General features: G+C 29.0%; 2 protein-coding genes and 1 non-coding gene across 7 annotated transcripts; 2 read left to right on the forward strand and 1 right to left on the reverse strand.

Moving 5' to 3' along the window:
- The first annotated feature begins 9,926 nt into the window (after nt 1-9,926).
- On the forward strand, nt 9,927-14,020 carry Rexo5 (RNA exonuclease 5). Of its 4 annotated transcripts, none has more exons than XM_033338709.2 (10): nt 9,927-10,142; nt 11,113-11,288; nt 11,354-11,538; nt 11,628-11,874; nt 11,950-12,148; nt 12,216-12,441; nt 12,511-12,655; nt 12,719-12,969; nt 13,043-13,436; nt 13,534-14,020. In XM_033338709.2, exons 2-10 carry the CDS (start codon nt 11,160-11,162, stop codon nt 13,825-13,827), a joined length of 2,070 nt encoding a protein of 689 aa, XP_033194600.1. In that variant the 5' UTR covers nt 9,927-10,142; nt 11,113-11,159; the 3' UTR covers nt 13,828-14,020. The 4 variants fall into 4 exon arrangements, with proteins under 4 accessions (XP_033194600.1, XP_033194603.1, XP_076478330.1 ...); XM_076622215.1 differs by lacking the exon at nt 9,927-10,142 and adding an exon at nt 10,646-10,755; XM_033338712.2 differs by lacking the exon at nt 11,113-11,288 and having other exon boundaries at nt 9,928-10,142.
- A 370-nt stretch (nt 14,021-14,390) lies between these two features.
- On the reverse strand, nt 14,391-21,162 carry LOC117159141 (uncharacterized). 2 transcript variants are annotated; one of them, XM_033338707.2, is made up of 5 exons: nt 20,983-21,162; nt 20,422-20,761; nt 20,069-20,343; nt 19,888-19,998; nt 14,391-19,704 (listed from the first exon to the last, which is right to left on the reverse strand). In XM_033338707.2, the coding sequence occupies exons 1-5, from the start codon at nt 21,029-21,031 to the stop codon at nt 14,726-14,728; spliced, it is 5,754 nt and encodes a 1,917-aa protein (XP_033194598.2). In that variant the 5' UTR covers nt 21,032-21,162; the 3' UTR covers nt 14,391-14,725. The 2 variants fall into 2 exon arrangements, with proteins under 2 accessions (XP_033194598.2, XP_033194599.2); XM_033338708.2 differs by having other exon boundaries at nt 14,391-18,456; nt 20,983-21,160.
- A 601-nt stretch (nt 21,163-21,763) lies between these two features.
- Nucleotides 21,764-21,836, forward strand: TRNAK-CUU (transfer RNA lysine (anticodon CUU)). Its single transcript has one exon. It is a non-coding gene; the product is annotated as a tRNA-Lys (tRNA).
- Nucleotides 21,837-24,257: the final 2,421 nt, after the last annotated feature.

Genomic DNA, 24,257 nt, shown 5'->3' on the forward strand with positions numbered 1-24,257 from the left:
TACAAATATTTTCCTTTGTTATGTACCTGTCAATTTGATGTTACTTCCTACTTTCAACAGAAAAAATTCACGCCAAAATTCAATGTTAATGTTTTAACAATTTTACTCTGTTAGACTCACTAATGTGTAAAGAATATCTAAGTACTTAAGTCAAGGTACACATAGACCAGACTGATACCCGCGTAATATGAATTTGAAACGCAAACGCGGTTATATCTGTTACACGACCATTTTGCTATGGCTGTGTGTCGAGTTAGAGATAAACGCCAACGACGTGCAATATTAAATTACATTATCGTCTAACGTTAAAATTATCTGTACATGTCAAGACAATACACAGGAAAATAGACGTAGTTAATATAATTAACATGAAAAATTACGTCTTTGGTGTTTTAAAACCTAATAATACAATATTCTTAATATTTTTATATAAAGACCACCAATGAAACATATAGAAGATAAATTTCAACGAAGGTATCAGGAGTGAAATTTCAGCCTGAACGAATTATCTTCATATGTATTATCATTCACATTACTTGTAACTACGATAATTTCTCTATTTTTCATCCAATATTAGATAACGATAAATAATTGAATTATGTTTCTTTGACTTTATCGATTTATCGAAATTTCATCTATAACGTAAACGTAATTTTAATCTTACAGATTAAAATTCTAAGTTGAAAATCATCTTTTCGCTCGATGTTGCCATTAAATACGTGTTTCTGTTATTCTCTTGAACAACTAAAAGATATTAATAACATCGATATTCACTGAATTCAATATAGATTAATATTAAACAAGTTGCATTGATACAACAACAAAATCGATATTATTCGTTTTTACAAAACATTTGTAAATTTATCATCTACTTATCGCTTGAATTCTTCGAATCTACCATCTCATATTAACATACTTAATACTGACGTAAAGATAAAAAAATCAGTAAAGATGAACTGTCTGGTGATTTTTATATCATTTCAATTACCACTACTTTAAATAATAAGCTTCTAACAGATCACTTGACAATCTGTTTAACAATCTCTTTCAGCAGCATATTCCTTGAAACTTTACACGCATGTATGTACGTACATGCATATGTATTATGTGTTTCGGGCAACATTCATGGACATATTTATTGTGCAATTGCGTATGACACGACGCGACCATCAGAACAAAGAATAACTTTTTCTTCGCTCTTTCACGACTTTGGTCATCGTTAATCATCCAACACACGAAAATTTACGTGCTCCTTGTTAGCATCGTTTTCACGTAAATGGTACCTGATGGTACTTATGCAGATCATCTGCGCTCTATGGATGACAAATGAAATGCATCGTCCTTTGGATTTCTTTTGTTTTTACTGACTCGTTTACCTTGTTCCAAGTGAAAATATTGTTGAACATTTTGCACAATCACCGACACGTATACATTTTTAACGTGAAAAATAAGCTACAAATGTTTATGTATTTAGATATGGAAAATTCAGATATGCAAAAACGCACAGAATGCACATAATACACTAAGGTATATAAAATATTCTGAAACTAAATTTCCTTTTAGGCTCCATTTCTTTAATTTTCTTCGCAAAAATGTGAATTTGCATAATAGATACATATATCAAAATACTCAAAATATAAATTTTCATAATATATAGAATATTCTAACATAAGTGTAGTAAATCCTCATAATATTTATGTAAAATAAATTTCTATTTGGAGTCTATTCTTTTCTTAGTTATCCTTAAAAAATATAAATATCCGCAATACGTTGCTCATGATAAAGAAAGTTTATCTTCTTTATTTGCTTCAATTGTGTCAACGAGAGAAATTCTCAAACTACGGAAATAGAGGGTTCCCCTTCTCTCTTCATTTTCTGTTACGCAATTGTCAATAAAAAGATGCTCAGCTATACTTTCGTTTTCTCGTTAGTAACAGCCATGGATTTCATATTGTGTTCCTTTTCGTTTGCAGATATATGCAGTACAATATGGATTTCAACAATATCTATTTAATCGCACAGTTGCTGAATAACTCGAAGCAATTCGTTTGCATTTTCTATGAAAGTTTCTTAACGCAAATATAGAAAGCGAAACGGATAATTGAGTGTTTTATCTGTTCATTAACATAACAAACTTTTATGTAGAGATCAAGATCAAACTTACAAGAGTCTTAGATAAGTTCGGCGTGCACGTGAATACGTTTTATTGTTGATAAAAGATATATGAAAGCTAAATAGACAGTAATTTTTAGATAATATTTAACCAGCATTTCTTGTATACAGGGAGTACAAAAGTGTCCGACCACATAGATTTATTCTCTTAATATTCGAAAAGCGACGTGCAAAAGTATTTTAAATAACATTAGGTATATAAACGTTACAAGTAAAACGAATGATACATTAAATAAATAGTATTAAATATCCGAATGCCACAGCCAGAGCGTATTAAGTCATACTTTTTAAACTTTAGAGCAGAGCAAATCAAAATTACAAAGATCTTGTACATATATAATATGCACTTAACATCATTTTTACGCTATTATATTAAAAACTAAATGATTTAAAACGAAAATGTTTTTACCATCGGGAAAAGTGAAATATTTGGTACGGGAAGCACGTAAAATGTAATTTTAAAAGAAAGATTGACTTAATACATTCTACTTTTGGAGTCCAGGTATTTAATTAATACGTAGTTACATACGTAGTTTAAATTTTGTAAAATATCGCGTTTGGATTATTGCACACCATGGAATATTGTATATATTTCCTAAAGAAGAAATAAAGTAATTGGATAAATATAGCTCGTGTACATTGTAACCATGAAAATGCAAATTAAGCTGCTGGAAAATAGCTATTAATCGTACTACGTTGTGTCACTGCGTGAACAATAAACCTACTGGCACTACGTTGCGTCAATTATACGAAAATTTTCCGTGTAACGCAATTGATAATTACATTGGTAATTATTTACTATTTCAAAGAGAACACAAAAGGCGCACAAACGTGAAAACATCGATCACACGGTTTATCAAGAGAAAAGTAAATAACGAGGAAATGGTCGCTGCACGACGCAACTGCTTGAAAGCAACCGGTAAATTACGATGATTTATTTCCACACCTATCCCTCATAGAAACGAAATTACACTACCACTGATAAATGTCCGGCTACTTTGATCGATTTTTCGAAAAAGAGAATTTTTGTACCAAAGTACAAATTAGTAGTAAATCAATAACTAGAAACATCATTTTGTATTTAAAAAAATAATAATAATAATAAATAGTGTACAAATTAGTGTACCGGTAATAAATCTAAATTACAGATTTTGGATCTAAAGAAGCCTTTAATCCAGTAACAGGTTGCCAAATAAATTACCAAATAAATTATTTACTAAATTACCTTCGCTTAATAAATGGTTCATATTACAAATTACGTGATTCGTTGATATGCTAAGCGATTTTAAGTATCGCCGTATAAATTAATCTGAACAGTTTTTCTATCCATTTGTAATTACGAAATTAAATAACCTGAAGATGAGAACTTGTCGAAGAAAAAACAATTTCATAAGGTTTGCCCATTATGAACGCCAATTCCTTAGTGGCCATTAACTTTCAAAGATTACTTTTGTTGCGTAATGATACTTTACAATATAATAGTAAGATACAAGATTACTCGTACAAAAACAAAGACTATCCTGCATCGATTCGAAATATTTCAAAATAATAAAATTAATATGAAAATACGTCGAGGTTTCAACAAAGATACAACGAGATTACAAAATAGCCTGAGAAATTGGAGATGATTGTTTAAAAACAAAAATAGGATAAATACGTCGAAAAGATTCGCTGAAGTGACATATAAAACACAGAAAACTATGTAAAATCTTATCACCCAATTTGTTTCTCCATAGCTGTCATAATTTTCCAACCGTTTCTCAGGATTTTGTCGATTATTGCTCGGAGTTCAAAATATATAATATATATAGTATATTCCTAAATAAAATATATTAAAAAATCTTTCGTTGCGTTATTCCCTTATACATTTTTCTTTCACTCAACCATAGATACAATAATAATAAATAAAATTATTTCATAGTAAGTTCAAATCCTTTCGCTCTTTATAAAATAATTTAAAAAGAAGAAATTACTTCTTGTCAAAAAAGAACAAACATCCGGATATTTCTACATAATGCGCCTGTGTATAGGACAATTATTTGAATTCACCGAATTGATGAAAAATCGCAATAGAAAAGCGTTTTACTTATTAACGTATACGGTTTATGCATGGACAAAAAAACGAAAAAAAATATATATATATATGCATATACAATTATATAAATATATATGCATATAGTATAAATAATAATAAAAATAAATAAAATAATAAATAATAAAAATGTATGCATATGTAATTCCTGCATTCTACGGTTTCACGGGAACATTACGTAAGAAAACTCTACGGTAAGACGCGTCTTTGATTATAATGCACAATGTTATTGGCCTTTTTGGATTGAACTTATCAAAGATATCGAAAATAATCGTTCGCAACAACGAAACGTATCGAACCACGACAATCTTTACACTTTCTTCTTTCTTTCACTTGGAACTTTGGATAATGGACGATACTGGGTTTCGTGAAATACTTTATACTGTTAATCAATTTACTATGTTGTCCTATCGACTGGATTCATCAAGCCATTTATCAAAAACCAGTCGAGACTAGCTTATCTAACCATTATAACGGATACGTGGGTTTTGCATCTCATTTTAGAAATGGATAGTACGTGTTCGGAGTGCTTGAATTAAAAGACCGAGAAGTTAATTGACTTTATGTATTCACTACTTTCATGATATTTTAATTAGAATTCAAGGATTTAATGGAACGCATGTTCCTCTGTTTAATTCATATCTTAATCTCTTCAGGAATGAATTTATTAAGACCAGAAGGATATAATTATTTCTTATCTTTCGATCGTATTTATTCCGAATATAATTATGAATATTAAACGAAGCAGATAATGCCCCATCCGAAGGAACAAAACGCGAGGATTTTATGAATCAATGGAACGACGACCTTGCGTGAAGTTTCGTACGAGAATAGTCCAGAGCAGAGATTTTGTTTACTCGTTTCTTAAAAGTCGTAACCTAATAGTAATATAAGAAACCGATATATTCTAACTTTAATTTGTTTGACAATGTATACTGTACAACGTGCTGTAAAATATAGTAGAATGTAATCTATATGGAGATTACAATCGTCTCAATGAACAAAATTCCATTCACAGTTTCTGTAACAATACTGTTTATCGTTACAAGAACACCTACTCATGCTCACTTTCCAATTTTCTTCATCCTTCCTGAAGATTGGCACCATTTTTCTTGCCAAATTAAATTTTCCGGGCAAATTGAATTAATCAAATTATATACCATTATAAAAACAGAGCCTGGATAGAAAATTGTTTGACCTGCTAAATATTATAGCGAATACTATATTTCGAATATTGCGCATATTTACGTTTATCTCCACTGGTTGATTTCACCGCTGACACGTACAAATTTCGAATATCATTTTATATCAAACAACAGTCAAGGGAATATTTTTTGTACAAGACATTGTACTTTCACTGCATTTCCCAACGTATTGTCTGCGCTCATTTCGTCCAATCAGAGCCGATCAAATTGCTCAGGAACGAGAAGATGAGCAAGAGTCGCGTAAATGTTCGTACGAACTGCGAAATACGTTTCGTGGAGAAAGTGGGAAACGTACCTACACCCGCAAGCAATCGCACGATCATCGTAACTCCTGGACTAGTCGTGTTCTGTAATTTCTAGCAATTCTAGGATACGTATATGTGTTTACAAAATATTGCTGTAACGTATGTTTTTTTCAAAAACACGAAGATCACTGAAAATGCAACGATTCATTGCAATAATTGAGAAGGAAGCATAAACAGCGTGTATTCCTTCTGTTTGACCTGATTTCAACTCATTCGAATACGTGAATGAGACTTTCTCTGGTTAAATTGTCGCGTGAAGATACAAGGATATCATATACATATCACATTTTACGAACATCGGCTTGCTTAAAAAATACTAAGGATTATTTTTTAAACGAATGAAAAATCGAATTAATCGTTCGTTCATTTTATTGCACAGTTGTAATCATATAATTATAAGTAAAAATGAATAGAACATTTTTACGTGTAGAAATTTACCTACACAGGATAGCCATATGTAAAAATACGTAAAATATCAAAAGTAGAGTGCCTATGTTTAATGAATGGAAGAACTTTCTATTTAAATTCCATTTGTTTAGTCACATTCATAAAAATACGAAATTGCATAAACGTCCGTAGTATAATTATCAATATTCGACAAAAATAATAATTATAAAACAATGTTAAGATATAGTGATACATTATTGATTTATAATTGATAATTATTTTCCTAATAAGTTCATGATTTTGTATGATGTATAATTTTGTATTACGACCATATGTATTATGAATCAATTATTTACTAGAATGTTGTAGCATCGTTGATTTTTTGCTTTTCTTTATGATACTTTGCCTTCCGGTATCTTAACGTTTTTCTTGTGGTGTATTAAAAAAATTGAAATATTATAAAGAAAGAAGGAAAATCAATGATGTTATAACGTATTGGGACAACATGTTAAAGCTAGAAGGAGATATTAAAGTAATTTTTGTGTGCACAGTCAAAGTAAAATAATATAGAAACATAATTAATAAATTGGGATACAATTTCAATTATTATAGATTACTCTAATCACTCACCGATTAAAGATTGTTCCACTCCTTCTTCAATTTTGCATATAAAACGATATAAAATTCGTTCAATAGTCGCATTTATTCTTCATTTATTAACTACAACATAAAATTATACACAAATCATTAACTTAAATAATGTGTAAAAAAACATATAAAATATCTTAACATTTATTGTATTAATATCATTTTTAAAAAAGTACACAATACTGTACCTTTTGAAACAATAATAATATATTCCAAGTATTGTTTCTGTGTAAGCTAAACCATTTTTTAGTACTAATCTTTCAAATACGTATGTATGCAAGTTTTCTAAGAATGGCTATTCATGTCTATTATAATTCAACTAAAAATTAAATTTAAAAATTAAATTGAAAAAACATTCGTCTTCTACACAAAACAGACAGTTGTCATCATACTCGTTTTCGTCGTCATCTTCGTTCTAATTTCACCGTACTGTATCCCGTTTAGCAATTAACTCGATGAATGGCAGATAAGAAGAAATACGTGACTCTTGTGTTAATGATGATATGATCTATTGTGAATTTATAGCTACAGTTATACCATTGCTTCATTAACATAATAACGAATGAAAATGAGCAACGGCTGATTATTATTAAAAACTTAGTCATAAAATAATTATGAAAAAAAAGTTTTATGTCCTATCAGAACAAGAAGTATGATCTTATTTTTGACTAACTTCACGTTTAAGATATCTTCGAAAATTCTAAAAACAATTCTTTAAAAACTGTTATAAAATTAAAAAATTTTAAGGTAATTAAAGACTCGATATTTAATATTACAATGTAACAAATGAACTTTGGAATAATCAAATTTTGTATTAAAAGGAGAAGGTTATGATACGACAAATTCAGCCTAGAAAATTCTAGCCCTTAAACAAATTGAGCAAATTGATTTTTCATAAAAATGCTAATTCAGCAAAACTAATTTTTACTTAGAAAATTCTAATATTTTAAATAAACTGATCATACTGTGTTCTTTGGTTGGCAGTTACAAAATTTTGTTACACGAAAGCTACTGGAACATATCATTGCCAGCCAATCGACACTATCTCAGAACAGATGTATTCTTAACCTTTCAAAACGAAAAAACAGGTTCATACAAATCCACATAAAAGAGCAGTTCACCTCAATTTCTACCACTAATGTTAATTACTACATTATAATGAGTACATGAACTGACGGTTTTAATCGCAAACTACTTTTGCAATTATACAGACGTATGTAACAGTTGACATCGGTACTAATTATAAGTACGTATACAAATTGTTATTTAAAAACCGATTAATCGGACTGCGATCTCGAAACAGAAATTCGAGATCTTAATTTTTCGAAAGAAAATATCGTATGCTTTTTTATAACATGCATATTACGTTTATATTAAATGAGACTTATAGAGACAACATTGATAATACATTGTTATTCAGTTCGATTCATTAGAAATCGAAGAATTGGTATGCTCTATTAAACTCAGCTATCAACTACTTTTCTTTAATGTAAAAACACCGTAACAGTTTTAAGCAACATTTTATTACTTAAAATTATGGCTAATAATTTTCTAGCAATATTTGCGCCTTTATAATAATTCACAAATTTCACTATTTAATGAATTTAATACAGAAATAGACATAATAGAGTCATTAAATGTCGATAATTTGAAGCGATATCGATATATTCGATATATCCGATTGCTTCGGTAATTATTATCATCGATTAAAGCTAATCATCAATAAAATGGTCTTAAATCTGCTCTATTTATTTGAACCATTTGAATAAATAAGATGAATAAATTAAGGTAATTATTAATTGATTAATATATATTTAAAAATATTTGAACTAAGTTACGGGTAAACTGAGCTGCCATGATTTACTAGGAAAAATATCAGACACCCAGTATAGAAAAGCATTTTACACTAATGCACCGCGAGCTACTTCGTGAAGAAAGAAATAGATTCAAAGGAAAAATATGTTTTCACCGTGCGGGTGGGGACTGCACACCGATGCATAAAGCGCATAATCGTACACGCTTAGAATCTTTTGATCTTCTCTGTATATACACATAATGTATCTTAAGTGGATGTTTGTGTCACTGTCGTGAATACTCGCTTTCTCTGACAGTAGCGTACCTATGATCTTTCTCGACATCGATGCATCGATCTGTATTAGATCTACGATTAAAATCGATTTGTTAAATTTTATTTATCAAATAAAATATATGCAATGTGTTAAAATTAAGTTTAATTATATGGTTCAGAATTTTCTAATAAAATATTTGCAAATTTTAATGATAGATGAGATGTTTTTTATTTATTTAGCATTTATGATTTTATATTATTTTATTAATTGCGTCATTTTTAATAATTCTATATTTTTTATTGAATTTATTTACATACTTTCATATTTATTGATATTTATTGATATTCTTAAATTTTTCACATACATTGAAAAATTAGATTGGTCATTTAATATAGTATAATAAAAAGTATTCGTATTGTAATTTACATAATATTAAATAAAAATTAGACCGCAACGAGAAACAGAAGTAAAAATTCAGTATAATTTTTATATACGTACTATGCTTACTATTACGTTCCTGATTGGAGAAAGGGACACTTGTTTCTTATGCACGATTCAAAGCATATAATTTAGCACATGAACTAGAAATATATTTTTCAAACAAAAAACAAGGTCAAGAATAAAAAGTTTCAAAATTATTATCGTTTGTATACAAAATTTTATCCAATCATATTACAATATAAAAAATATTATTTTTGTAACAGAGAACATTCTTAAGTTAATAAGTTTTCCATACAAATATTAGTATAGCACTTTATAATAACCTTTTTACTATATATTTCTTATTTTAAAAAATAGAAATTTTTATAAAATCACCAATAGTATCACGGAAAATGAAAACAAAATAAAACTTACTCGTATTCCTTAAAAGCAAATGGCTTTTTTTAAAAAAGTATTTTATTTTAAGATTATCAAAATTTTTAAGAATATATTAAATTTATATACATAATATTTCTCAATTCATCCAATTCATTCAATTCATTAATACCAGACTCCATTAATAAATATAATTTTGCTGTAGTTATTGCATGCTGACCTCTAGCGATGATATGTTACACAATAGAAAAGTAACATGTATTCTTTAATGTTTCCACATTTATGGTTGATGAAACATCAAACTTTCTAAGTTATATTCATTTTCGAATTAATCAAGAATATCAAACTATAAGTTGTGTGTGTACTATATGGATTATATGTGTTAATATTGTCACCTTTCTGAGAAGCAAAGACAGTGAAGACATAACCTTACTCATAACCAGTCATGGTATTATTTCTTTTTATTCGTTATAACCAATATTAATTAAATGTAAACAAAACGTGAATTACTTGCTATAGATTTTATAATAATAATTTTTGCCTTTGTTCAAAAGTTCATTCTACTAATTTGTTTTTTTATCACGTAAACGATTTGAAAAAATTGCATGATATAAATAAACAATTATGCAGACCATCAAAGTTTATGTTTGTATTTCCTCATTTAAATACATCTATCGTTCTGTGTCATTAAAATAAATCAAGCAGTTTTGTACTTACTACTTAATGTATATTTTATATACTTCTATAAAACATATGCTGTGCCATTTATCAAGTGGCAATTTTAGTATTTAACAATGGATGGTAACCAAGTAATGGGGAGGAAAACGATAAAACTTATTATAGATACATTCTTATAGTGAATATCAAATTGAAAGATTATTGTGTAAACCTTTTCACATGAAATTCAAGAACTCTGTTTCTGAATTTTTATATGAACAAATGTATTTATTTGTCAAGGGTTATATCCAGCCCTCATATCTACATTTCTTGTATAGAAATGTACAACATTTCTTTAACATTGTATAACAGACAAATATTTTTCCCTTTAATTCAATTTTCAGGTAATTCTAATTGACAATTCATTTTTAATATCCAATTTTAATATCAAAGCTAAGTTTCACATATAACCTCATGTATACATTTACTTTGTCAAAAAAATGTATACTATGAAATACAGTTTTAAGTCCATCATTTATTATATCTTATGTATAGACTTCTATTATAATTTATAAGTTTTATTTAAAAATATGTGTGCCACTAAATTTATATTCGTATTATTTTTTCCTTATTAAATTTGAAACTATTTTATATGAACCATGAAAATTTCTTTTATTAATATCTAAAATGTGGGAAAATAAACTGACAGTCTATTTGAATTATAAATTTACATCAAAGTTTTTGTTACTTGTCTTTTTAAGGTACTTAACTTTAATCTTTTTCAAAAAATACAACAAAAAGAAATATTATGAAGAATTTAACAACAAAACAATTACAAAGAATAGAAAAAAAGAAAAAGAAGATGGCTGCACTTCTGGAAATAACTAAATTAAATGATAAAGATAGAGAAGCTAAAATGCTTGCTCTTAAGAAAGCTGTTAGTATACTTGACTGAGTTATAATATTTTTGTTGTGAAGTTCATATGATAAATATTATTTTAGTCTATAGAAGCAGATCAGTCAAATGCAAATGATACAGACAGCAGTGAAGTCTCCATGGAAGATAATGTCACACGTAAACGTCCATGTAATGAAGATTTAAAAGAAACTCTTTTGGAAGATTCTACTAAAAAAGAAAATGTAGGAGGTATAGAAGAATCAAATACACTTGCTAACAAAAAGCCTAGGTTTGTATACTGTAAAATGTTTGTATATATATATATATATATTTAGTGTGATATATAATAATATAAATTATTTTTATTTGGCAATACAGATTAAGTGGAGATGAGTATCTAAAATTGAAACAGGAATTAAGAGAACGTAAAAAGAGACTTAAAATAATACCTCGATTTCATTTAAAAGTAGCTGGTGAAAGTGCTAGCTTAACTATTAATGTTAAAAGTGAAAACAGGATTCCTATTTTTCTTAGTGATATACAACATTTATTATTGTATTCATTACATGGTCATCACTCACCCTATGTGCCAGCAAGATGGTGTCACCTTGAAAAATATAATAGGGTAATATAAATATTGAACATATATAATATTAAAAATTTCTGAAATATCATTAAACATTAAACATTTTTTAAAAAGGTCACACACACTGTGGTTCTTGTTGTTGAAGGGCTTTCCCTGTATCATTTTATGGCTTATGAAAGTATGTTTCCACATATAACATCAAAGTTGGAACATAGAGTAGAAGTTGTAACACCTACAGCATATGGAGGGTCTGTAATAGAGGATCTTGCAGCTGTTCCCATAACCGGGATGCAAAGCGATAAATTACTTAAACGTATGTACATTTTAAAATACTATTTGTTATAATATGTAACAAGCATACATGATGTATAATTTTTTAGAATATGGATCATTAGAGGCTGCATTACAAAATAACAGCGATGTAATAAAATTATTACTGACTGTTTTCCCAATGCATAGAGATCCATCAACAAATGCGGAAAAGTTTAAAACAGAATATGGCCTCCCAAAGACTGATAAATTCCCCCGTACACTATTACTTCTATCTTTATGTCAAATGGTAGAAGAAAATTATCCTGTCCCATTAAAGGGTGAACTAGCAAAAAAGTTAGTACCAATAATAAAAATATTCCGAATTAAATTTATACATTAAATAAATAAATATTTTATGCTTAGATACGGAAATTACATAATGACAAAGGATGTTTATGTAGAAGCTAATGAAAAATCTCCAATGTTTGGTCTAGACTGTGAAATGTGTAAAACAACTATTGGAGAATTGGAATTAACGAGAATATCTCTCGTGGATGAAAGTATGAATGTAAGTTCAATTTCAAAATTATTATGAGGAGGGTATCCAAATTCTATTAAATTCTTGTCACAGGTTATTTATGATAGTCTGGTAAAACCAGATAATCGTATCATTGATTATCTTACTCAATTCAGTGGTATAACAAAAGAAATGTTGGAAGGTGTCACAACTACGTTGTCTGATGTTCAACAAACGTTACGAAAGTTACTTCCCGCAGATGCAATTCTAGTAGGACAAAGTTTAAATTCTGATCTTCATACATTAAAAATGATGCATCCATACATTATTGATACATCTGTTATTTTCAATATTACTGGTGACAGGTGCACGACTTATTTTCTTTATATTACAGTTATATTCTCACAAAAATTTTCCTATGCAAATATTTAATTACAGATATCGAAAGACAAAGTTACAAATTTTAGCAAGGGAATTTCTTGGTGAAAGAATACAAGAAAGTAGTTCTGGTCATTGTTCAACTCAAGATTCACAGGCTTCTATGAAATTAGTGCAATTAAAATTAGCAAATAGTGTGGATTATGGAGATGCTGTGTTACTTGGTCGTTGCAACATGGAAATATTGAAAATGAAACCAGAGAAAAGGACAGATAATCAGCAATCATTAAAAATGGAAATACGGAAGTATGCTACATCAATTTTCAAACATGTAACGAAGGATCAAAAAACTGCTGCCATTGTGGGTAATGGAGAAGTTATGAACGAATATTCTAGATATTTAACTTCTTCTATCAACATTATGGATGATGAAAATTTCGACAAAAACGATCAAGTGTGTGCCTCAACCATAAATTGAATTATTAAGGAATCGATTATTCGAATTATTAATGTCTACTATTCGTATTATCACAATTTTATTGTTATTACAGGTACGTCTTGTAGTGGCAGACAATAATAAACAAGCCATCCTGCGAGCTACACAAATAGTCATGGAACATGCCTTTACTTTATGTCATGTTAGGATAGGACAAGAAAAATTAAAAAGTGATAAAATAGAAAAGACGTTCCGCACTGTAAATAAATGGGTACATAAATTATGGCAGCATATGGCAGTGAATGGTTTAGCATGTGTTATATTTGCGGGAGAAAATAATGCAGCAAATGGTGCTTGTTTTTTGAATCTGAAGAGAGAAATACCTGAAGATTATACAATACGCACTTAAAAATAAAAAAATTTATCATTTGTATGCTAATTTAAAAGGAAATTATTAAAGAACTATCTTTCTAGTAATATGAATTGTAAAGAAATGTATGACAAACTGGAAAAGTCTCGTACCGACTAATTTCCATTTGATAATTATTTTATAAAAATGTACAAATATTGTATTATTAATAAACTTTTTTATTCCTTGTAAATTTAATAAAAGTCTTTATAATATATATAAGTTCTATTGGATATAGCACATACATTTACGAAATGGACAAGAAATTAAAGAGAATATCGAATTTAATTAGATTGATTTTCGTTATTTTCATCTTAAATATTAAAAATTTGTTTCTATAAAGACGATATATTATCATACAGAATAGGGGTTATTTGAAAAATGTAACACTAATAAACATGATAAAATTAGGAGTTACGAACAAAAACGAATATCTATATTGTTTTATTTTTATACTACATCTTAATTTACCATATAGAGCGAATTAGCTATAATGAAGCAAGCAAAGTTTAATACAGATGCTTTATACTTGGACATTTTACCAATAAAAATATGATTTTGACTAAAATATAATCGCACTTTATATTAAAAAATATATGGTACATTATTTTATACTAACAATAAATTACAAGATGAAAAATAACCATAATTATTAAAACCAAAAGTAAAACGACTTTTAGTTTAGTATCTTTCAATTTTTCGAAATTACAATAAAAAAGCGAATATGTAAGCATTAGAATAATCAGTATTATTAAGATAATTCTGGAAATAGTAAGCAATGTATTAATCATTTTTATCCGAATTGCATTGTAAACAAAAAAGATCGCTTTAATAACTAATACTTGAAACTATTCTATAATGCCTACAGATCATATAACGTGGAATATCAATTAAAAGTTTAGTATGGCTTATCATAAAACTTTCCTTTATCCGATGACTTTTGCTTTTGCAAATATGTTAAATAAGCAGAAATAGGTTGTCGTGGATTCCTAGCAAGCATTCTTTCTCGGAATAAACCCGCTATTGGAGCTTTTTTTTTCTTCTTAATTGTTTCAATATCGACGACACTAAATTCAGTTGTATTTCCAGCACAACTTGGTAGAGTAATATCATCTTCTATGTACATATTCTTCATCTTTTTAGGTTTGAAACTGCACATTGGAGATAGGGAAGATTTTTCTTCTGATAATTTTCTCTTTTTTGATGATTTTAATGGAACATCCGATAAATTTTTAACAACGTAATCCGGAAGCTTTTTAATACCTTTTTTTTGTATGTCCGTTTTACTAAATTCTGTTACCTGATTTTTGGATTTCGATTGTTTAATCTTAATTTCTTTTTGTTTTTGCATCTTTTCATTGTGTTCTCTTTGTTTCTTTTTTTTCGCTTCTTTGTTGGCTTTAATATTATCAGCAGTACGTTTTAAATCTTTTAACGCTTCATCTCGAGCTTTAGAGAATGTAATCGTTTCTGGTCCCTCATCAGAATCTGATACTGCATCGTAAAACTGTTGTGTTTTATTAGATGCTACAGTATATTTTATATTATCTGTCTTCACACCTTCTAATAATTGCTTTTGCTTTTTCTTTGATGATTTTTGAACTGAAGTGTTTTCCTCCTGATCTGAAACATCACTTGATAATTTCTGCTTTTTCTTAGGAACCTTTTTAGGTGGAACTTCTTCATATTGCAAAGCATCATCTTCTGACAATAATTCCCTTTTTTTCTTAGGCAACTTTTCAAGCAATGCTTTTTTCTCTTGCAAAACAGTATCTTTTGCTAATAATTTCTGCTTGTTCTTAAGCAGTTGCTCGTTTGGAATATCGTCACCTGATAAAACGACTGAAACCTTTTTCTTCTTTTTCTTTATCATTTTAGTCTTTTCATTTGTCGAATCTTGAACGTCTTGAACATCTCGAACTTTTTTCTCTTTTTTCTTCTTCTTCTTTATTTCGTTATGTGTTTTTTCATCTTGACTTTCTGATTTTATTTCAGTAACTTGTTCATCTGATTCTTCTTGCATTTGCACATCGGTATTATTTCTTTTCTTCTTCTTCTTCCTTTTTTTCTTATTTTCCTTTTCTGTTTCATCATTGTTGTCAAAATTGCTAGTGGGAACAAATTGTTTAGTTGTCTTTAGTAATTTTGAATCATTATTTTCTGGGAAATCAGTTTCAGATAAAGTAGACTTAGTAACTTTTTCAACTATTGGTTGCTTTCGTTTTTTACGTTTCTTTTGACGATCACTTTCTAATATGTTCTCTGCTACTTTAAGCAGCTTTTTCTTTAATGAATCATTTGGACCTGGTGCTGCTTTTGTGTTTTGTTCATCATTGTTTTCATTTTCTTCTTCACCTTGGTCATTCTGTTCATTACTGTTACTAGTATTTGTTAATTTTTTAAAATTAGCCTTTAATATTGGTGCACTTTCATTTAATTTCATTTGTCTTAAGTACTTTGTTGTAGGTGTTTCACTCCCTAAAACTATTGTTGATTTGTTTAATTCTGGTACTTTAGATGACATTGGTCTTGAAAGATTTGTTTTTGTTGTTAAGTCAGTTAATTCAGATGGAAGACTTCTATGCATGAGAGTTTCATTGTTTTTTATGCTTCTTAATTTCTTTACATTTTGTTCTTCCTTTAATGTCAAGTCTTTGTCATTTTCCTCATCAAGGGAGTCATTTTCTTCAGCACCACAGGTTTTGACATTAAGTTTCTCTTGTTTAGATATACTTATTTTGGGAGTACTACATTCCATTGATTTACGAAGTTTTAATACTTTTGTATCAAATATTAATTGGGAGTCATTTAATGACTGTTCTACACTTTTAACTGTAAATTCTGTAGAGTTTCGCTTTTGTTTCTTTCTTTTTGTTTCAAAAGATAAATCAGGGTAATTATCTCCCTTTTCATTTTCTTCTATCTGGGATCTATCTGTTTTAAGATTCTTCTTCTTTTTCTTGTCACTTCTAATGGTTTGAGACATACTTAAATCACCAGATTTTCTTGATGTATTTTTTTCTTCATTAGAAGCATCTGTCTCCTTACTTACATTTTTTTCAGCGATATTTTCTTTATCATTTTCATGTTGTTCTTTCTGAATTGTTTCTTGTCCTATCCCTTCTTCATCATCTCTCTGATCTTCTTTAGTCTGCTCCTCATTATCATTTTCAATACTCTCATCTTTATTCTCCTCACTTTCATCTTCTTCTTCATCTTCAATTTCATCATCATCAACTACAAAATCTGCAAGATCTGACCCATTATCATCTGGGTCTGATGATTCTGTTTCTGATGCTCTACATTCATCTCCTGGTACATCATCATCAGAAAACTTTGCAACATCTTTACCATATAAATTATATTCTTTTTGGACATCAGAATCTATAGTGCTATTAGATTCATTATCATTGTCGCTGTTACTATCGCTTGTCCCGCAAAATAAAAACTTAGGTATTTCCAATTTATTTTGTGAATCATCGGAATTTTGAGTTTCATTAGAATCGGATCCCATGTTTGCTATTGTCGAAAAATTTCTATTCAATTTTTTCTTTGTTGCACTGTTTTGCTTTTCGCGAACTTTTTTTAAATCATAGTCAGACTCTTCCGAATTTTCATCTAACTGTTGTGGTTTCATCTTTTCCTTTGAAGTATTTAACGACTGATTTGTCCCATTTTTCTTAGCAGATGTAACTGTATTTTCATTACAATTAGATTTATTTAAAGATTTCAGTTTATTTACAGTTTCAGCTGCATTAGATTCTTCAAGTCTATTTGCCCCTTGCACTGACTTATTAAGAGATTTTCGTCCTTTTGGGACATCTTCAGACAATTTACTTTTATTTAATGATACATTTTCTTCCCCTTCAATTGTCTCATATGATTCAGATAAACTGTTATTTTTTAACGATTTCCGGAGGGACATATTACTGTTAGAAGTAGAGTATTTATTACTATCTTTCGTCGTAGACGTATTCTCACCAACATTAATTGATATTTCTACATCTTTTGTAATATTTTTTGTATCTTCTACTGCATTTCTATTTTCTTCTTCATCGTTATTTTCGTTTTGTTTCGTGTTCTTCCGTTTTTTTCCTTTGGGAGATTTATCCTTACTATCATTTAATTTACATTCATCTTGTGATATATCCATTAAATTATTTTCATTTTTTGCTTTCATAGAATCTGAATGTACTTTTAATATAACGGTATCATCTGAATCATAATCAAAAGATATTTTCTCCTTGTTTGTTTTTAAATTTTCCGCGGCTAACCATGCCTCTCTATCGACTAAAACAAGATCACATTCGGCTTCACTTTCATTTTCAGTTGTCTTTGAATGTATAGAATTTTTGTCCATATCATTATTCTTTTCTTTCCATTCACTGGCTGAGATATCTTGAAATGTATGTGACACACTAGTATCAGAATCGTTATCATCAGCTTTTATATTTTCTTGACATTCTTCAGAGGTCACTTGAATAGTGTTTGTATGTTTTTCATTTGATTCTAATTTGTTTTGATATTGTTTCTTCAATTTTAAAGGATCAGTAGAATCATCCAGTACAGAAACTTTCTTTGACTGTTCTCCTCTTTCTGGTGCTTCTTCAACAAATTCAGCAGCAGTCTCTGTAACAATGGAAGAGTCACTACTTTTAATCACATTAGTTACATTAGCTTCATTCATATTAATTAATGTAGAATCCTCTATGCTCATATGAGCATCCGAGGATTTTAACAAATTGCTCGTATTAGGAGATAAATTATTTGTTTCACTTATGTTTTTTAAACAAGGTACATCCTCATGCTTTGAAATAGTTAAATGTTGAGTATCTGAAACTGATTTCACATCGACTAAATTTGACGAATCTATATTACTTAATTTAGGAGATGAAATCAACTTTATACAACTTATATCATCATTTTCATGCACATTTTCTGACGTATTTAAGTTATCACTTTTACTTTTCGTGTCATACTGATCATCAGTTATACATTGATTTATATCATTTTGTTCAGATTCTTCATTTTCATTTATATTTTCCTTTGTATTTGAAACATCTATTTCGATGCTTACATTTGCATTACTTGCATGAACGTAAGCTTTCTTTGATTCTACATTCAATTCAATACCAATTTCTGTAGATTTATTATCATCTACTGTATTTATATCTTCTGCAAGCTCCATACTTTCAACATTATCGTTTGAACTTGCATTTGTAGATACTACTTGTGTAGGACCATTTTTATCTACACTTTCACTATGTGGACTTCCAATGACTGATTCTGTTTTTGTACCTACTACTAAGTTGTGCATATTATTAGAATTGTCTTCTTCATTCATTGAAATATCCAGACCTTCAGTTGGTAAATTACTAATTACACCAGCATTAACTTCTTTCATAGAAACATTTTCATTTGCCATTTCTAATGATTGTTTAGAATGACGACGTTTTGGCGATACACTTGTTTCAACGCAAGGATATTTGCATTTTTCTTCGGTTGACACATTTGCATTCAAATTATTTATAGATACGTGTTTCGGACTTTGTTGTGTATTAGAAATTGCATTCTTTATATCCTGTAAGTCAGTAACAATATTTTTTGTAAGATTCTCTTTATTATTATGACCATCATGTTTTTCCATTGGACTATTTAAATCTTCAATAAATGTGTTTTCATCTTTATTTTGTGGAAGTATTTTAGATTCACTATCTATTAAGGATTCTGCTTCATTTGTATTATCTACAGGCAGTGTTTTGCTACTTTCTAGTATATTTTTATCTGATATTTTCTTATCAGTAAATACATCCTTTTCAATATCTTCAAATTTATTTGAAGAAACATTTTCTGGAGGGTCGTTGTGTGGTCCCTTAACTGTTGTAAATGTAAATATCAGTTAGTTCTTATATTAATTTTTATTAAGAAATGTTATTCTAGAACTTTTTAGTTATATAATTTTGTCGAATTTTATACAGATAAAGAACTATTTTTGTAATAGATTGCAATCTGATTGCAATTAATATAGAATACTGAAGTATAACAATAAATTAAACTTACCATCATCTTCTGAATGTTTTTCATTTATACTGTTACGACTTGTATTGAGTTTGTTTTTCGAAGTTGACAATGATTCGTTTTTCGACGATGTCTTAGGGGAATTTTCTGCACCTACAATTCCATATGGAATTACAGAATTAAAATTTTTTTAATTTAAATATATTTTCAAAATATAATATACCTGATTCTCTAATTTCAATAAGATCAGGTAATGTGCGATCTAATGTCACCACTGGATACTTCATATATTCTCCTTTTTCTTCTACTACTGGTTCTGACAGTAGTACCGAAGTTCGTCTTCTTGTCTTAATAGGTGTATTGACTAATTCACTGTACTGTTGTTTATTTGGCATATTAGCTTCAGGCCCCACGGAACTAGCTCTTACATTACGTTTAACAAGTCTCGATGCTGGTTGTGGAGATTTTGCTTCTGAACCGGCTCTTGTAAAGCGTTTACTAAACAATAGGTATATACAAAACAAACATAAAACAAAAATTCATACATATAAATCAATCATTAATCATTACAGATACCTTCTTCGAGTATTTGTTTTATTACTATCATTGGAAGTGTTATTTCTAGCTTTCTTTGTCGGTGTGCCAACATCTGATTCTGGGATTTCGTTAACATCTGAGGATATAGAACTTATTCTAGAACGTAAAGTTCGTCGAGTTTCATTGATAGCAGAATTGTCCATAGCACTGGCTCGTTGCCTTGTGATTCTAGAAGTTTGTGTAGTGCTAACGATGCTCGAGTCGCTTAAAGGCGATTCGGGCGAAGATTCATTTTGTTTAACGTTTGGCTTAATTCGGGAGCTGCGACGAAGTGGAGAATCAGCCGATATTACCTCGATATTGGCACGGGTTTTGCGACCTTATATTTTAAAGGGAAGATAAAGAAAAATATAGTAATACAATCAAATTTCGTGAAATATCAATTATTTACTCCAAGATGACTTGAAATAACGTTTACACAGACTGTATATTACGTTGTTAAATTGATAAAAGTACAACATACAACTTCGAATCGACCGTTAGATTCAGCAACTGAGTGAACCGCGTGCGCATAGAAACCAAAAAATGAAAAATACAAACCAGGTTTCACATCTATTTCTTCATCTGATTCCTTTATAAGACGCGACATTTTTTTTACTGTTTACACTATATACCAACAATAAATCGTATAAAAAAGATAGTAATCAATAAGGGGTTACGTATTAACACGTGTTTATTCTCTGAATTTAAACTGACGACACACTCAACCTTCACTACATTGCGCGCGGATCGTCCGTTGTAGAAAATGCACTCAGAGCCACCAAGTGACAAAATTCAGCGATATTTCAATTTCTTCAATAAATCCGTTAAAAGAAATCTCTTTTAGGTAATTTAAACAATCAAAAGATAATATTGTTTATATAAAAAAGTGCACATTTTTATTATTTCTTTATTATTTGTATTGTTCTACTCAAAGTAATAAAACTTATAGTTTTTTAACATAAAAATTAATTCGTAACCATTGTGAAAAGTGCGGGAAATTAATAAAGGAAATATGTAAATCAGTGCATCACCGATAATGCAACCAGAGAGTAGGAAATATTCTTCTGTAAGTTTAGTTTTAATACTATCTAGATTTACATAAAATAATGATTTGCTTGAAATCAATATTTATCAGTAATAACAAATAATTTTACAGTAGAAATGCATGTTTTAGCGAAAGGAATCACATGTGTTCGTAATATTGCTATTCGTTTCGTATTAATTCGTTTATATTAATGCATAAATTATTAATCTTTATATATTTATTTAATAGATTTATTTGTATAAGTTATATTTTAAACCACTCAAATACATGTTTCTTTAAATTATGTAGTACCAAGCCCGGCTAGCTCAGTCGGTAGAGCATGAGACTCTTAATCTCAGGGTCGTGGGTTCGAGCCCCACGTTGGGCGGATATTTTTTCTTCTCTTTATCTTTTTTAAAATTATTTTCAATATTATCACGTTGCAATTTATACACATTCTATAACCCATATATAGTATTATATATAAAATGTGCACCTATTTTCTAGTGTCTCAACATTTCTTTATTTTCTTAACTTCGTTTTTACGTTTCTTAGTGTTACTTTCTGTGATTATAACCTGTTCTCATCATTTATTTTCAAGCAAACACATATCCTTGATGAAAGGCGAACTGTACATTAGTATGCATGACAAATCATCTGAAATATATAATGCCTACAAGGACGTTGCTGCGAAAAAGAACACGTTTCTACAGCAATTTATTTAGTCCTTTTTTGCGTGGTTGATCACCATCAATAATAGCTGGATCGTCAACTTCGAGCTAAAAAAATGCATTATCGAAAAGTGCGTATATCATGAAGAAATCGGACTTGTAACAATAGTGATTCACATGATTTATCTTCTTCAATAATTTACATGGGGTATCAACATATAAATATTTACAAGTTGATTTGATTCGGGATATTTTGAAAAAGAAAAATCATTTCAGTTGAAATACTTTGGTGAATGTAGAACAAAATAGTGTCCAAAATTGTGCGTTGCGTGATTGTCTTATGCGTAGAACTGAATTTTTTACCTGTGAACTTTGAAGAGCTGAGTTCAAGTAAAAACGTGATAGAGATATAAATAAAAAAATATATGTAGTTTCTTTTTAATAGCATTTAGATCATATTTTAGCAATATAGGTAAATGCACATAAGCGAATTTACTTGAGAGATTGGAAAATGCATTTTATCGTGGAACTTACAGGTAAATCGATATTATAAGCAATTTAATGTAATTAGTAAGTATTCGTGGATTTATGGCAAATTTAAATGTGGAAACGTATATAGGAAGCATATAATATAGAAAAACGTATAAAATATCGAAGATAAACCATATTATAATATTTAGTGGGACATGTGGGTATATTATTTTATAACTTATAATATTCATTATAATATATACAGGCGAATAAATTTAGGTTCCATTGCATTAATTGCGTTTATAAAAATGTGAGTCTGCATAAAATATTTATTGTTGGTACCAGACATATTACAACGCAATCTAGTAATTAATTCTTAGCGAAGGAATATTAATCAAATGAATGTTTTTCGAGTTATCAATACTACAATACTTCGAGTTATCAATTACTACAGCAGTTTTCTAAATGTACTTATATTAATATTAAAAAGCGATCGATTATAGAATTCAAAGAGCCACTGTTCTTATTACACGTTATGAACATTTTTCGGTTATTCTATTTGTTAATTAATAATTCCAATATATATATGAAAAAATACGTCTTAATTCTTACGATTCTGAAGTAATCATTTCAATAGGATAACGTAAATCAAGAATATTATACCTATATAAAAATAATATTATACATATATATCACTTAATTTAAACTAAACTCTAAATCATGCAATACGAGACAAATTGACCAATACTTATTTATTTTTATTTCCAGTAATTTCATTTTATTTTATTATATCAGTGTTATAATTCCTAAAAAAATATAAGAAAGTTTGAAAAATGTTCGCCAATAATATTGATAATATATCTATGGAACAGCATAATTTAAAATATTATTTACGAAATACTAGTTACAAAAACATTAATATTGTACTTCTAACGTCCAGATAGGCCATTGATTATTATGCTGTGTTTTGTGTTTACGATCGTGTCTGCGCGTCTGACTCTTCTCAATGCTTCACTACTTAGGGAGCGTGAGACCTCTTTATCTTTGGCTCTTTATCGCCAAATATAAATACGAATCATCTCACGTTGCGAAATATCAGGTTTTTAAACCTGTAAGTTTATATTGACAAAATATTGGGATTTACAATCGATAGCTCGTGTTACAATATATTAAGACACGTGTAACACGTGAAAAGACACGTGAAAAAATCGTGTAGCAAAATATTGGAATAATATAATACATTGAAAAATATGATATAATAAAATAAAAAATAGATCGGAAAAATAGACTTATTTTCGTTTCTTCGACGCATGATATTTCTTTCGTGAGAAAATTTATAAATCTTAAATGAAATGTTAATATAAAAATAATACATTAAATAACTGTAAGAGACACGTTTTAAAAATATCTATATCTCGATTACGCAACAAAACATCGGCTGTATTGACGTTATTTTAAAACGTTCAGCCAACCTTAGAATTCAACGATACAGCGTGTTCGCCGTCACGAAAAGGAATGACTCTGCTACAGAAATGCAAGGGGCTCGTTGCCTCGTCCATGAGGTATATGAGGTAATGTCATTCTTTGTCGGTTATCCTATGTTTTTTGTATAGTATACTTGGTATATATAGTATACTTGGCATATACAGTATACTATATAAGATACT

This window comes from Bombus vancouverensis, chromosome 1, assembly GCF_051014615.1.
Source record: "Bombus vancouverensis nearcticus chromosome 1, iyBomVanc1_principal, whole genome shotgun sequence".
Lineage (NCBI taxonomy): Eukaryota > Metazoa > Arthropoda > Insecta > Hymenoptera > Apidae > Bombus > Bombus vancouverensis.